General features: G+C 46.1%; 1 protein-coding gene across 2 annotated transcripts in view; it reads left to right on the top strand.

The window, feature by feature from the left end:
• Nucleotides 1-12,648, top strand: part of LIMK2 (LIM domain kinase 2) — a 34,631-nt gene that overhangs the window by 10,177 nt on the left and 11,806 nt on the right. The window contains exons 1-7 of one of the 2 annotated variants that reach the window (XM_075110404.1): nt 1,742-2,138; nt 7,162-7,297; nt 8,586-8,695; nt 8,936-9,124; nt 9,573-9,678; nt 10,577-10,773; nt 11,484-11,670. In XM_075110404.1, coding sequence (XP_074966505.1) covers nt 2,086-2,138; nt 7,162-7,297; nt 8,586-8,695; nt 8,936-9,124; nt 9,573-9,678; nt 10,577-10,773; nt 11,484-11,670 — 978 coding nt within the window. In that variant the 5' untranslated portion in view covers nt 1,742-2,085. Of the gene's footprint in view, nt 1-1,741; nt 2,139-7,161; nt 7,298-8,585; nt 8,696-8,935; nt 9,125-9,572; nt 9,679-10,576; nt 10,774-11,483; nt 11,671-12,648 lie in introns of those variants that run through there. The other variant, XM_075110403.1, reaches the window with a different exon arrangement.

Here is a 12,648-nt window from a genome sequence, read left to right as displayed (position 1 = left end):
TTATCAGAGCTATTGTGTTCTCAAATAGGTCATAGAGACCCAAAAAAAAAAAAAAAAAGGCAAGAAGTAAGGAGAATTCTGTGTAAGAAAAAGTAATTTACTGGCTGCTGCTAGGGCTTGCTGCAAAAGTAAAATCATTTTGATAAGATGTTTCCTGTTTAAATAGACGTTTCACTCTGTGTCCTTTGGCTTTAAGGAAGTCAAACAAAATCCCTTCCCAGTTGCTTAGCTGTCTGGGTGGTTTTCGTTACTTTGAAGTTCGGCTTTATCTGCTGGCTTCATTCACAGACTAGCTGGCTGCTTATCACATCTGTGAATCAAATCTTCAAAGGTTTTGTCTAAAGAGTTGGGATTTATGAGGTCACGTGGAATCCCCCTTGGAGGGAGTTCAGCCCATGGCAGCCGAATTGTGGGGAAAAGCTTTTGTCTGTAGGTGATACCGGGCAGGGGAGGGGCTCAGCGATGCACCGGAGGGGTGGGTGTGCTGTGGGGTGGTGCTGGTAGCCAGGGAAGCCTGGGGTTCTGAGCGCTGGCCCGTTTTCAGCACGCAACATATAGAGAATGTGGGAGACCAGAGTGCATTCCTAGACACAGACTCACCGTGTTGCTGCTTCCAATAGAGCTGTGTGAAATGTCAGAAGGAATTAGACCCGTGCCGGAATTGACGACCACATCGGGCTCTGCAGCACTGGGCTTTGCTGCAGTTTTACACCCATGCTTAGAAACGGTGCTGAATGGGTGAAAATGATGATTTTCCCACCCCCTCCCGAAAGGCGACTCCTTATTAAAAGTTTTTTTAAAAAAAAACAAACCAAAAACAACCCCCACCACCTCAAAACTAAACAACCAAAACAAGAAAAACCTACAAGAAAAAACAACCCAAAAGGCTGCCTGGCTTTCTGCTTACTTCAACAGCAAGCATCAGCTGTCAAATCTGCAGCCAAGACTGCCTCATCCCAGCCTCAAGCGTCCCTTGAACAATATGCCATCTGAGAGGAGCATCTCCAGTAAAAGCACATTTGAGTACTCTTGCCTCTGGAACATAGCATGATTTTTCAGGCTGTGTTCAGGCATGCCAGGCTTTGCTGACTGTACAGAAATAGGAGGGCTTGGTGCAGCAACATATGTTTGTTGCATTTCTGAGTGTCTTACAAACAGCTTGAGCTGATTAGGCCACTAGAGATCATGCTTGGCTTCAGAGCAAGCAAAAAGATAACTACATGTGCTGCAAGGAGGAGAGAGTACTCATCTGTGCTGATTTATACCTCTCGGCTTCCATTCAGGAGATAAAGATTAGTTTAAATGATTGCAATGATCTGTTAAAACAGTGTTGGAAAGAAAGTTATTTTTCCTTGGATGAAGCACACTGAGTTGCCTCCTGCAAGAGGGCGAACAGATTGTAGGTCCTGTGAAAGTAGTGTAACCCTGCTCACTGTGAGGGGTTTAGGGAGGTATGTAGTAAACATTAACCTGATGTGTTTGGAGATGTGGCTGGTTATGTTCGTCAGGCTGCCTTCCTTGACTTCCCCGTCAGGAGATGCCACTGCTGTGAAGAGTAGTTTCACGTTTATGCACTTGGCTCTTATTTGGCAAAAGCTGCTATCTTTCAGCACTTACGAACACAGCCCCTCTTTGGATCAAAGCTCCACCCTTTGGGAAGGAGTAGAGCTTATTCAGCCTCCGCAGCCACACGCTGTCCTCCTGCAATGGCTCCTCCTCCCCTCCCACCCTTGGGTGGAACCAGAGAAGGGAAAACTTGACAATAGTTAGCAGGCAGCAGAGCTCGCAAGAACTATTGCAGAAGCATGTCCAACTAGCCCGGTTAGCAGTTATTCTATCCTTCCCAAGGGTGCCGCTGCTGCTGAGTGCAGGAGAAGATGGTTATAACCATGGGAGCCAGGAAAAATCTGAGAAGGATTGAGCAGCCGAGAGACCTGGCATTTCTTGGGCAGCTTCAAAGAGAGGTGAAGTATCTGAATCAGCGCAAGATTAAATGAGCACTAGCTGCTGCCATGTTGGCAGAACAGAGCTGTTCAGAGGCAGTTGGACAAGTTTGTGGCTGAGCCGGTTTATCCAGTGTTGAAGATGGGAAGTTACTTGTCTGCCCCAGCTTACTTCGCTCCCAAGGATCCCTTTCGGTAAGTCTTGTGCAGGATTAGCAGTGGACCTCAAAGTGTCGTTTTCCCCGCTGTAATGCTATCTGAAGCAGTTAGCATGCGAGGCATGAAGAATGAGGTGCAGTGCTTGTGCAGGGGACAGCCGGCCTCAAACTGGGGTCTTGGCTCACTTTAAGGAGGCGACGGGGAAGATTCTTGTCACTAGCCTCTGCGCAGCATTCTGGTACGAGGGAACAGCACCTGTGTTGTGAGGCAGTGTCTGTGTGGCCCAGGCGAGCGGGCTCCCTTTCAGAGCAACGCTACACATGCCGCTTTGCGCCACTGCCCGAGGGATGAGATTACTGTGGCTGCTGCTCCTTATGTCTCTTCCAGAGCTACATGTGCTTGGGCATAGCGCTGGGTGAGGCGAGGTGCTGCTGTTGTGAGTTCGAGAAGGTGATGTAATCTGCAGCGAGGGAGCGTGTACTCTTGTTTGAGAAAATAAATCAAGTACTTTGCAGGTAACTAGGGACAAGCAGCACGCTTCCCTTACATGGAAAGGATTCTTCTCCTGTGATATTTTGGTTTATATTAACAACCATTCTTGGTCCGATTGAGCAAACAAGGCTTGAGAAAGGCAAGCTACAGAATATGCTTTGATTGCATTGTATCTCCATTGTGAAAGCTGTTAGTGGGGCTGGAGGCAGCCGGGATGGTGACCAATGCTGATGTGCTGATAAGAGTGAATGGATGGGGAAAGGCACAGCTTGCAGTTTCGTTGTCTCCCTCCTATCCCCTCTGCTCGGATTTGCTCATTACTGATCCTATTCCTACAAATGCTTTTGTACTGATTTGGAAGTAAGGAGCCTATTGTTAAAACAGTCGAGGACAGGAGTAAATACTGCTGTGCAATTGCTAAGCTGCTTTAGGCAACTTTCTGAAACAGCATTTCCTTTCAGAAGAAGAAAAGTGAGCAAATGTTCATTATTTGTAATATGTGTAGGGCATCACGCTAAGCCATAGATACACCTTCTCCTAAGCGTGTGGAAATGGTTTTGCATAGTCAGAGCTTAAACACACTGTTTTCTGGCACGTAGTCTGTTTTCTAGCATCTGTTCTTCCTGTCTAGTGTCTCTTAAGTAGCCAGTGTGCACACTTCTGCTAAGTCCAGGTGAAAAGCCTTTGGGTTAGCTGCAGGCTGGGGTTAAGTTTTATTCTGCAGCTTTCTGTCTGTGTGACTGTCCTTTCCCCAGCTCTGCCTGCAGAATTGGAACCACAGCTCTTCTGAGCCTGTCTAGCATTAACTGATCTAGCCTGACAGTGTGTGTGTGGGGGTGGGGGTGGTGGTGCTGGTGCTGCATTTTATTAATGAGCCCTTCTCAAAAGGATCTGTCTCTTCAGTGCCAGGGAAGTCTTTGCTTCCATGAGGGTATTGGTTTTCATTTAGATGTAAAAGAGATGCCACATCAATTCAATCATCAGTATTGCTGAAAACCAGGCTGGTTATCTGTTGTGACCGGATCTGCCTACCACCCCCACCCCCCCCCCCAAAACCAAGGAGCCATCGAGCAGTGATCTGTGAACTCTTTCCGCACCTGCTATGCTGCAGAGCGTCAGGGCTGAACACTGCGCCCATGTGCTGCCTGGGGTTCCTGGAGGATGGCTGTGGGAGGCAGGTTAATTTATTCGTTATAGCCAAGTCTGGGAAGCGAAGAATCGTAACGAATGGCACTGTATAATCAGAGCAGGGCTCTGTAGCTCTGAAAATGGTGGCTGGGTAGCAAGAGGAAACACGTCAAGTATGGCTGTTACCAGTCCTCCAAGAAACTTGATTACCATGCTTTGTTACTCTGTAATCAGAATAGCAAATCACCTCAGAGAAGATTACTGTTTTCTAATCTATAAAAGAGGAGCAAGAAATCTTCCTTTCTTTTGGTTGTGGTGACTGGCAAAGATTAGCTTGCTTAATACCTGTAGAAGTAATTGTATTCCTGTCTCAGCTAATGTGAGCCCTGGCAACAGCAGCGCTGCAATGCCACACTAGCGAGGAGGAAAAGGAAGGAGTGGTAACTCTTGTATCTTCTGCAATAAAATTCTGACATATCTCTTCAATGAGAATCACATAGAACAATCACGTGATGCCTTTGTCATTTGGGCAAAGGCACTGAAACAGACCTTGAAACTGTCATTTCTATGTGTGCTGTTGGCCAGTTCTCCACACCTGACAAATCTAAAGCCTCTTGTACATTACAGAATGCATGGTAAATAACAGAAGGTGCTGCTTGGCCATATGGGCCGTAGCCTTGTCCCCTTGCTGGCACTGATCAAAGAAGCAGCCAGCTAGAGCCATTACCAGTATCTAGCCTCTCTGGGGCTGGTTGCTTTGTTCCTGTTGCCTCACTGCCCTGGGTGGGGTTCTGAGCCTTAAGCTGCAAACTTGTCCTGCCCAGATTTGTTTAATTGCATAGCAAAGAACTGACTACTTGCTGGCTCCACCCCCTCACCTTAATTTTGGTATGGGTGTGTTGCAAATTAGATACCAGTGCTTTTTTCTGGATGGAAGCAAACTAATCAAAGTGCTGTAAAGTTGAAATCAAACCGTGAAGAAGTAGGAGAAGGTTAAGGGTAAGACAAGCGTACACGATCCTCTGGAGCCTATCTAAACAGAATTGCAGTTGTGTTGTTTTTTGCAGAAATTTTAGATTTTTCTTAGGGAGAAAAAGGAGTGGTTGAAGGTGAAATTGAAGAGGGGTGAGGAAGGGAAGGTGTTTTCCTTAAAAACAAATAAATACATAACCCACCTGCTTAGAGAGAACTTAGGCAGAAAGTCAGGTCTTGAAGTCCTGGTGGAGCAGTCTCCAATAGTGCTGTCTGCATCCCAAGTGCAGGTCTGGTCACAGCACCCTGTTTGAAGATGTAATCACTCCCGGAGCACGCACTGGTTCAGGCATGCACGCAGAAGTTGGATAAGTCTGAGGGATCCGATTTGCCCGTGCTGAGCCAGATGTTCCTGCCACAAGGTGATAGAAATCTTTGCTGTTAGTCTCCACTTGCTCTTTTTTCCCCTCCCACTCACCTACTTGATCATTCAGCATGGAGTATTTACTGCAAATGAAAGCCAAAGGCTAGTGGTTGAAGGTAAAATGCATTGCAATGCCCTCTAGGTCCCTTGCATACCATGAGCAGGGTGTAACCAAGACAGTGCCCTCGGGCTGAGGCTGTAATGATGCATGTACCATGTATAGCAATGTTACGTTACTGCTCCCCCTGCCTCAGACAAAAGTGACAGGGCCTGTTGCATGTGCTTCACTGAGGAAGGGACGGGGGGCAAGACAGGATTTGGAGCTCCTCAGCTGGGAGAACAAACACTATAAAAGCCAAATACATTAGAAGGAGCAACTTTCCTGAGAGTAGGGTACGGCACGAAATACCTCATGAGGTGTGTTTTCCCCTAAACCATAGGCTGCTTACAAGCAGCTTCACCTTGTTGCTTTGCAGTCTCTTGAGATGGAGCAAATAACTCTCTCCATGCTGGAGCACGGCCAACTTCACATATCATCACGGTTGTTACAAGCTGGTGGAGTTGACAAGGAATGTGTTTGGCACAAATAAGCTTTCAGGAAGCTTGTGAAAGGTGAAGTCAACGGTAGCTCTCATCTTAGGCCTGGAAGCATGTAAAAAGTGCACCTCCATGGCCACTAGCTGACTTGAATGCACTTGTGCTGCCCAGGAGGGCACACGCCCAACCTGGTGCAGTGGGTTCCCCTCCGATGTAGTAACTGAGACAACTGTTGGGGTAAGGGGCAGAAGAAACTCTTCCTTCCACCTTTGGGAAAGCATCACGCTGACAGTGATGTTGATCCTTGAGGTGTTTCTTTTGAACCAGTTATTGGTGACTAGCCTGCCTTGGTTTCTGCACTCAGAAATGGCCAATACCAGACTAATTTTCCATTTAAAGTCTGAGAACGTACTCTCCTGGGCTAATGGAATAATCTTTAGTGATGCAGCTGCTGTCTGTGCCTTATCTCTCCATTAAGTCACACCTCCATGCTGCAGAAGTTATACTCCCTTGCCCAGTGCATCCTGCTGAGGCAGGATTGATTTGTGTTCAGGAAGCTTGAAGATCTGCGTTCTGCTTGTGACTTGCTAAAATGGTATTTGCAATATAATTACTTCTTTTTTTGGGGGGAAGGTGCGGGGGAGTTTTTCTTGTGGGGGGTGTAGGTAGAGGATTTGTAATGGTTGGTTGTTGAAGCGGGAGCTGACAGTGATATGTCAAGGATTTTGAGACTCCCTTTGTGAAATTAGAGAAATAGTTTTGTCTGGGATTTCTTTTGGTTGGTTGTAGGTTTTTCTTCTCCTGCGCTTTCATTAGCAGAAGGAAAGGCAGAGCAGTTGGTGGGGTGAGATGGAGGACTTCCATCACAATTAATTGGTGGGTGCAGTAAGTATGGGGAGCTCCAAGGATGAACTGCTTTGAAAACTTTCCCTCAAATGGATAGTGCTGCAGTTGACCTTTTTGGGGGAGGTCTACTCACAGAAGAATAGAAAGACTTTCCACAAAGGTTGGTGCCAAACTGGCTTTCCGTTGCATAGGGAAGTGGATCCTGCCTCTCTGGCCCCCTTTCTAAACTGGCTGAGGAGACAGGCACAAGATGGTGTTTCTATAGCATCACGCCAAGTTGAAATGTAGCAAAGCTATATGTGTGCTGGGCAACTCTGCAGCTGGAAGCTTGCATCGAGGAAGCAGAGGAGCAAAATTTATAAGGCAGAATTTATAAAACACATCAGTAGGTTTAATAAATGGATGGGACTTGTTTTAAACTTTGGAAGCTTTTATTTTCCTTTGTATTAGTTGATACCACCTCTCATTACAAACCTTGGTTTTGGTCCTAGTTTTCAGTTGAAAAAGCATTGGGAAATGGACAGGTTTAGTACATCCGTAGCTAGATGACCTGGTGGTGAGCTACTGCTGAATGTCTGTTTTCTCCATGCAGGAGGGGAGCTTTTCCATTGATTTGTGACTTGTTGCCAACTGGAACCTTGTTCCTTTGTTTCCCTCAAGGTGCTCTGAATGTCAGGATCCCCTCACTAACTGGTACTATGAGAAAGATGGGAAGCTGTACTGTCACAAAGACTACTGGGGGAAGTTTGGGGAATCCTGCCATGGCTGCTCTCTGCTGATGACTGGACCTGTGATGGTAAGGACTCTAAAGGACTTCTGCCTGGAGGCAGGACATGCCTGTCTCCCGCTCCTCGAAAGTGGTTGGGAGTTGCCTTAGCTGTTCAGATAACCAAATAAACTGAAGGTAATAGTCTCTTTGCTACTCTTATCAGAGATTAGAAATGCGGCTTATGCTTGCATCTTCTAGATAAATTTTGAATAGGGGTAACTCTTAAAGGAGGGAGTTGTGAGGATCTGAAGCATATGAACAAAGAAAGGTGCTGAAATGCACAGGCATGAGAAATGGAAAGGTGATTAGGGGGACATCTGTTCAGTTTCTGTAGCACGGTGCCTCAGTGTCTCCATGGGGTAATTTTCCACTGCACTGCAGAGTCAAACCTCTCGGCTCAGGATACGCAGCAGGTTCTGGCTTTGGGAAAGGTTGCCATCCAAGCCCCACTTGGACTGTGGCCAGAGTGGTTTTCTGGCTGTTGGTCTCCTGAAGTAGCGTTAGCCCCAATTGCTCTGAAACGCTGAACTCTGCCTGTACAATATGGGGCTCACCTGAGCGTTCCCCTCCTTGCCACAACCCTGCAAATATTTAACCTTTAAAACTGTCAAGAATTAAACATAACCATTATTTTTCTAGGCCCTAAATAAAAGCAGCATGGCACTCAGTAATGTGATTGCTACCTCAAAGGGAAGTACTGAGAAAAGTGCAGACAATTTCTCATTGCCTGCAGAAGTCTTTGCAAAATACTGTCAATAAGGGAAGTTCTCATAAGGAAAATAGATCAATGAATAAAAATATTCTTTAAAGGTATTTTGTCGTATCAGTCACGGCTTGCTGAGTCTGAGCTGTCAGCTGGCTGGTAAAGTATCTGAATTTGTGCATTGCCTGTCTGTCAAAAAGAAAAAAGCAAAAGCCCTTTCAGCTTTATTAATTCAGGCATAATATTAGTTATCTTGACAAGAGCAACTGAACAGGAAGATTTAATATTTTGTTTACTAGTCTGCTGCAGACTAGTAAACAAAATATCAACCATTTTTGATAGCTGAGCAGCTGCCAAATATAGCAGAGGTTCCTGGGAAACAAGCTTTGCTTTGCATGTTGACACGTTTGTTTCAGAGAGGTTTTGCAAACAAGGTGCCAAGGATGGGGTTCGGGAAAGGTAGAATGGGATGGGTTAACGTAACTCTCCAGTAAAAAACTGCCACTTGACTTTGAGATCTGAATGAACATATTTATTAGAGAGGAGAGCAAGTAGCTGCATCTGCTCTTGGATTTTGGCCCTGCTAAGCTCTACTCCCTTTTCTGTCTGTAGGTGGCTGGCGAATACAAGTATCACCCTGAGTGCTTTGCTTGTATGAGCTGCAAAGTGATCATTGAAGATGGGGACACTTACGCACTTGTGCAACATTCCACTCTCTACTGGTAAGACAGAGCTGCATGCTTTGCCACGGAGTTGCTCCCTGCTGTATGTGTAAGCTGTGTTTAGCTGGCTCAGTGTGGTTCAGCCAAATGCTACGCTAAGGAATGTTGGGAGGAGGGAGGGGGGAAGGAATAGAGTAAGCACTAAAAACTATAGCTTATGGTCATTGAGGGAACTTAGAAGTGTGAGTTTGGCAGGGAGGGATAGGATGCTGCTATAATTACTTTCTTCGCTTCTTTTAGTGGAAAATGCCATAACCAGATTGTGCTGACACCAATGATAGAAAAACACTCCACTGAGTCTCTGCGTGAGCAGCTCCCTTATACGCTGACCCTCATCTCCATGCCGGCAGCTACTGATGGCAAGAGGGGGTTCTCCGTGTCTGTTGAAGGTGGCTGCTCCAGCTATGCCACTGGTGTCCAGGTGAAAGAGTGAGTATGACATGGTTGTGTGCAAGGTACATGTCTGCAGAGGGAGCTGGTAAAAATTCTGCGGCGCTGCCGTCCTGCCAGCTCCTTTAACTGCTATGGGGATCTGTCACGGCACAACACGGACATGTGTTTGCTAATAACCATTTGTGTTTGGTCTCCATTTCGCTCTTGTGATGACCTTAATTGATAGCTTTATTTCTCAGTGCTGTCTCCTTCACTGAACACAAAACGTTTAGCAAATTGTAAAGGACTAACAATTTTTGCCATTGGGCAAATGAAGAGCTCTCCCCAAATGAGCTCAGACCTAAGTACTTGGTCTAATGGTAGCTCCCTGTGTTGGTAGATTAGCATTGGTTTATTTCAGAATACCAACCTGAAAGGAAGCGTCAAAATATTTTTATAGTTTTGGCTGAACTGACTTCCCACACACTATAATTCCCATGTTTAGAGTTAACAGGATGCACATCAGCCCAGATGTCAGAAACGCCATCCACCCTGCAGATCGTATCCTGGAGATTAATGGAGCTCCTATTCGTACATTACAGGTGGAGGAGGTGGGTAGAGTTCTGTTCTGAAGCCGCCTTCTCATCTGCCTTCCTACAGCTTTTCCGTTTCTCAGCACTGTTCTCCCGCCCTGCGTACAGTGTCTGTACACCCATAGTACTCAGGTTGACGGTAGGAATAAACATGAAGACAAGCTTTGCTACCCCTTCCAGTTGAAGAGGAAAACGTAACACGTAAATACAATTAGGATGCAGTTCTGATTTTGTGGCATTCAAACATGAAGGGAGGTAATAAGAAAAGTATAGGGTTGTGACATCTCAGAGGACAGAGAGGCTGCGAGGACTTTTCATGTGTTGCTAGTGAAGTCCACTGTTCTGATGCATTTAGAGGCAACTGCTAATAGACAAAGGCTCAGCTGATTCTAGGGATTCATTTTTCCCATTACAAAAAAAGTACCTTATGTCTGTATTTACAAGTAAATGCTTTATGCAGATATCAGGTGATGCTGCAAGAGGGTAGCGAGACCACCATTACCTTCACTACGCAAGGGTTTTATTTACTGTTGGTGCTGAAGAGAACATTAGGAGCACAAGAGACATCTCAGATAAATCTCCATGTAGCTTTTGCAGAGCTGTTTTTCGCAGTACTGTTCAGGATGGAAGCTTGTGTAGCTTTTGAATGCTTCTTAGAAAAAGAAAAAAAAAAAGTCTTTGGTCACTGGTAGCTGACCAGAGAGAAGGGGATTTGGATAGCATAAGGAACTTCCGTGTTGCTAGCCTGATTTGTCTGGTAGACAGCTGTGGTGCATGCAACTAAACCACAACTATGGAGTGATCTCACTGAACTCTCTACTCTGATTCCTGAGGGGCATCCTGCTGCGTCTCCTCTATCTCCTGTCATTTGTGTTCCTCTGGACTGCTGTCATCCTGTCCTTTGGTTTGATTGCAGGTGGAGGACTTGATTCGCAAGACAAGCCAGACGCTTCAGCTGCTGATAGAGCACGACCCTGTCTCGCAGCGGTTAGACAGGCTTCGTTTGGACTCCTGTCTTCCCTCCCACATAAAACCGCCCATTTCCCCACGCTCCCTCTCTCCATTGGACATCAAGGAGAATCTGGAAGGAACGCTCCGACGGCGCTCCCTCAGGTAAAGACTGGGAAGTGCTGCCTCTGACCTGTGGTACCTGGCTAAGCTGCTCTGTGCCTAGGCCCTGCGATTGCCAATGACTGCAGAGACGTGACTCATCTCTGATGTGAGCCTTGGTATAAACCATTGACGAAGCAATGGAGGGCTTTAGATTTTATTGTTGACATGTACTCTCTCTATTGCCTTTCAGGATGGCAGACTTCCCTTAATAAAAATAAGGAGCTCTACTTTTAACATAGAAAAGCTACTAACCCTTTATAGTTAGAAAATATAAAGGTCAGATTTTTACCAGCCTTAAGTGGCTGGGGAAGAATGTGTCCTTACAGTGAATATGGCTGAGACTTGGGATCTGGGGAAAACCCTGTCTTCCTAGACTGGGGCACTCAGTTGCTCATTTAGTTATTTACCATGGTTTTAATCTTTGTTTAGAGACAGCAAGTGCTGCATTTTCACAGCTTCCTCCTCCTGTTCACAGAGGTCCACCTCTGACTGACAGTGCAGGAGATGTGTTGTTGTTAGGCAGCCCTGACTTGGAAGCTCCTCTAGGTTTGTAAAGAGCTTCTGCAGTGCTGGGAGAGCACCTGGCTTTTGAGATATGAAGAACACTGAAGCACATTTAGAAATTGGTCCTTTAGGAGCTAATGATGGGATATGTTGGACAAAAGTTTCCTAGCAGCTTCCCTGATCTTCCTGTCTCCTTTGTTTTCTAGGCGAAGTAACAGCATTTCTAAGTCTCCTGGCCCCAGTTCTCCAAAGGAACCACTCCTTTTGAGCCGTGACATCAGTCGTTCTGAATCCCTACGTTCCTCTTCTAGCTGCTCGCAGCAAATCTTCCGGCCCTGTGACCTGATTCATGGCGAAGTACTAGGAAAAGGATTTTTTGGACAAGCAATCAAGGTGAGGGAGGACCCCAAACATTCATCATTTACTTTGATTACATCAATGTCTGCCTATCTCAGGGTCCTTTACCACTGTCTCAGTGGCCTTTGCCCTGATGATAGTGATTGGTCTTGGAACTCGCCTGGTTTGCTCAGTGAGATCCATTTCTGTGTTTCATTCCCTGATCATGAGTGTCTCTGGCTGCGGGCAGTTTTGACTTTGTCCCCTTTGAATGTCAACCTAACTCATCTCCTGAGTTAGATTTAGAGCTCCTGAGTGCCTGTGCAAGGTGGGCAGAATGGGGAACAAGCTACACTTTCTCTTACGAGCATCTTTCTTTTGAAGAGATGCATTCAACTCCCCAGTAAAGCATTTCTCACCTACCCTTTGTGTGGCATGCTTGGGGATTTGCCAGGCTGCTGTAGTGACCATCTCTCATACCCCAACGGAGCCTAAATGGCTTGTCAGTGTGGTGGTAGTGGTCAGGTCTTGCATGACTCTCACAGTTAAAACCTCCATTAATAGCAGTTCTCTTGTATTTAAGCTCTCCAGTCTTGACTTCAGCAGCTCCTATCTTGGCATCCCTGACAGCATCAGGGGGCAGCTTCCTCTGCCTTGCCAAGGTGCTCTGGGCTCTTCAGTACTCAGATTGCTATTCACCGTGTTATGGGACTTCTCCTTACACCTGTTTATTTTATGAGGTTTTATACCTCAGTTGTCCAGCCACCTTATTCATCTCATGCTTCGATGGGAAGGTGTTGACCCAGTACTACAAACCCAATGCTTTTGATCCATACTAATGAGCATATTTCTCTTCTCCTCTGCTCGTAGAGAAATATCAGGCCCAGGTAAGCGGAACCTTTCCTCTGTCGCATGCTTTTGTCATCTGTGTCCCCACAGTTAATGGCACAAAGGCATTTCTTTTCTGCTCAAATTACCCGATAGCCATCCTGTTCTGGTGCATGCTCTGGGAGTTAAAATTGCCCTCTTGGAGTT

This window comes from Phalacrocorax aristotelis, chromosome 15 (assembly GCF_949628215.1).
Source record: "Phalacrocorax aristotelis chromosome 15, bGulAri2.1, whole genome shotgun sequence".
Classification (NCBI taxonomy): Eukaryota; Metazoa; Chordata; class Aves; order Suliformes; family Phalacrocoracidae; genus Phalacrocorax; species Phalacrocorax aristotelis.
The sequence above is the reverse complement of the archived record's forward strand: the minus strand, read 5'-3'. Positions and strand labels throughout refer to the sequence as shown.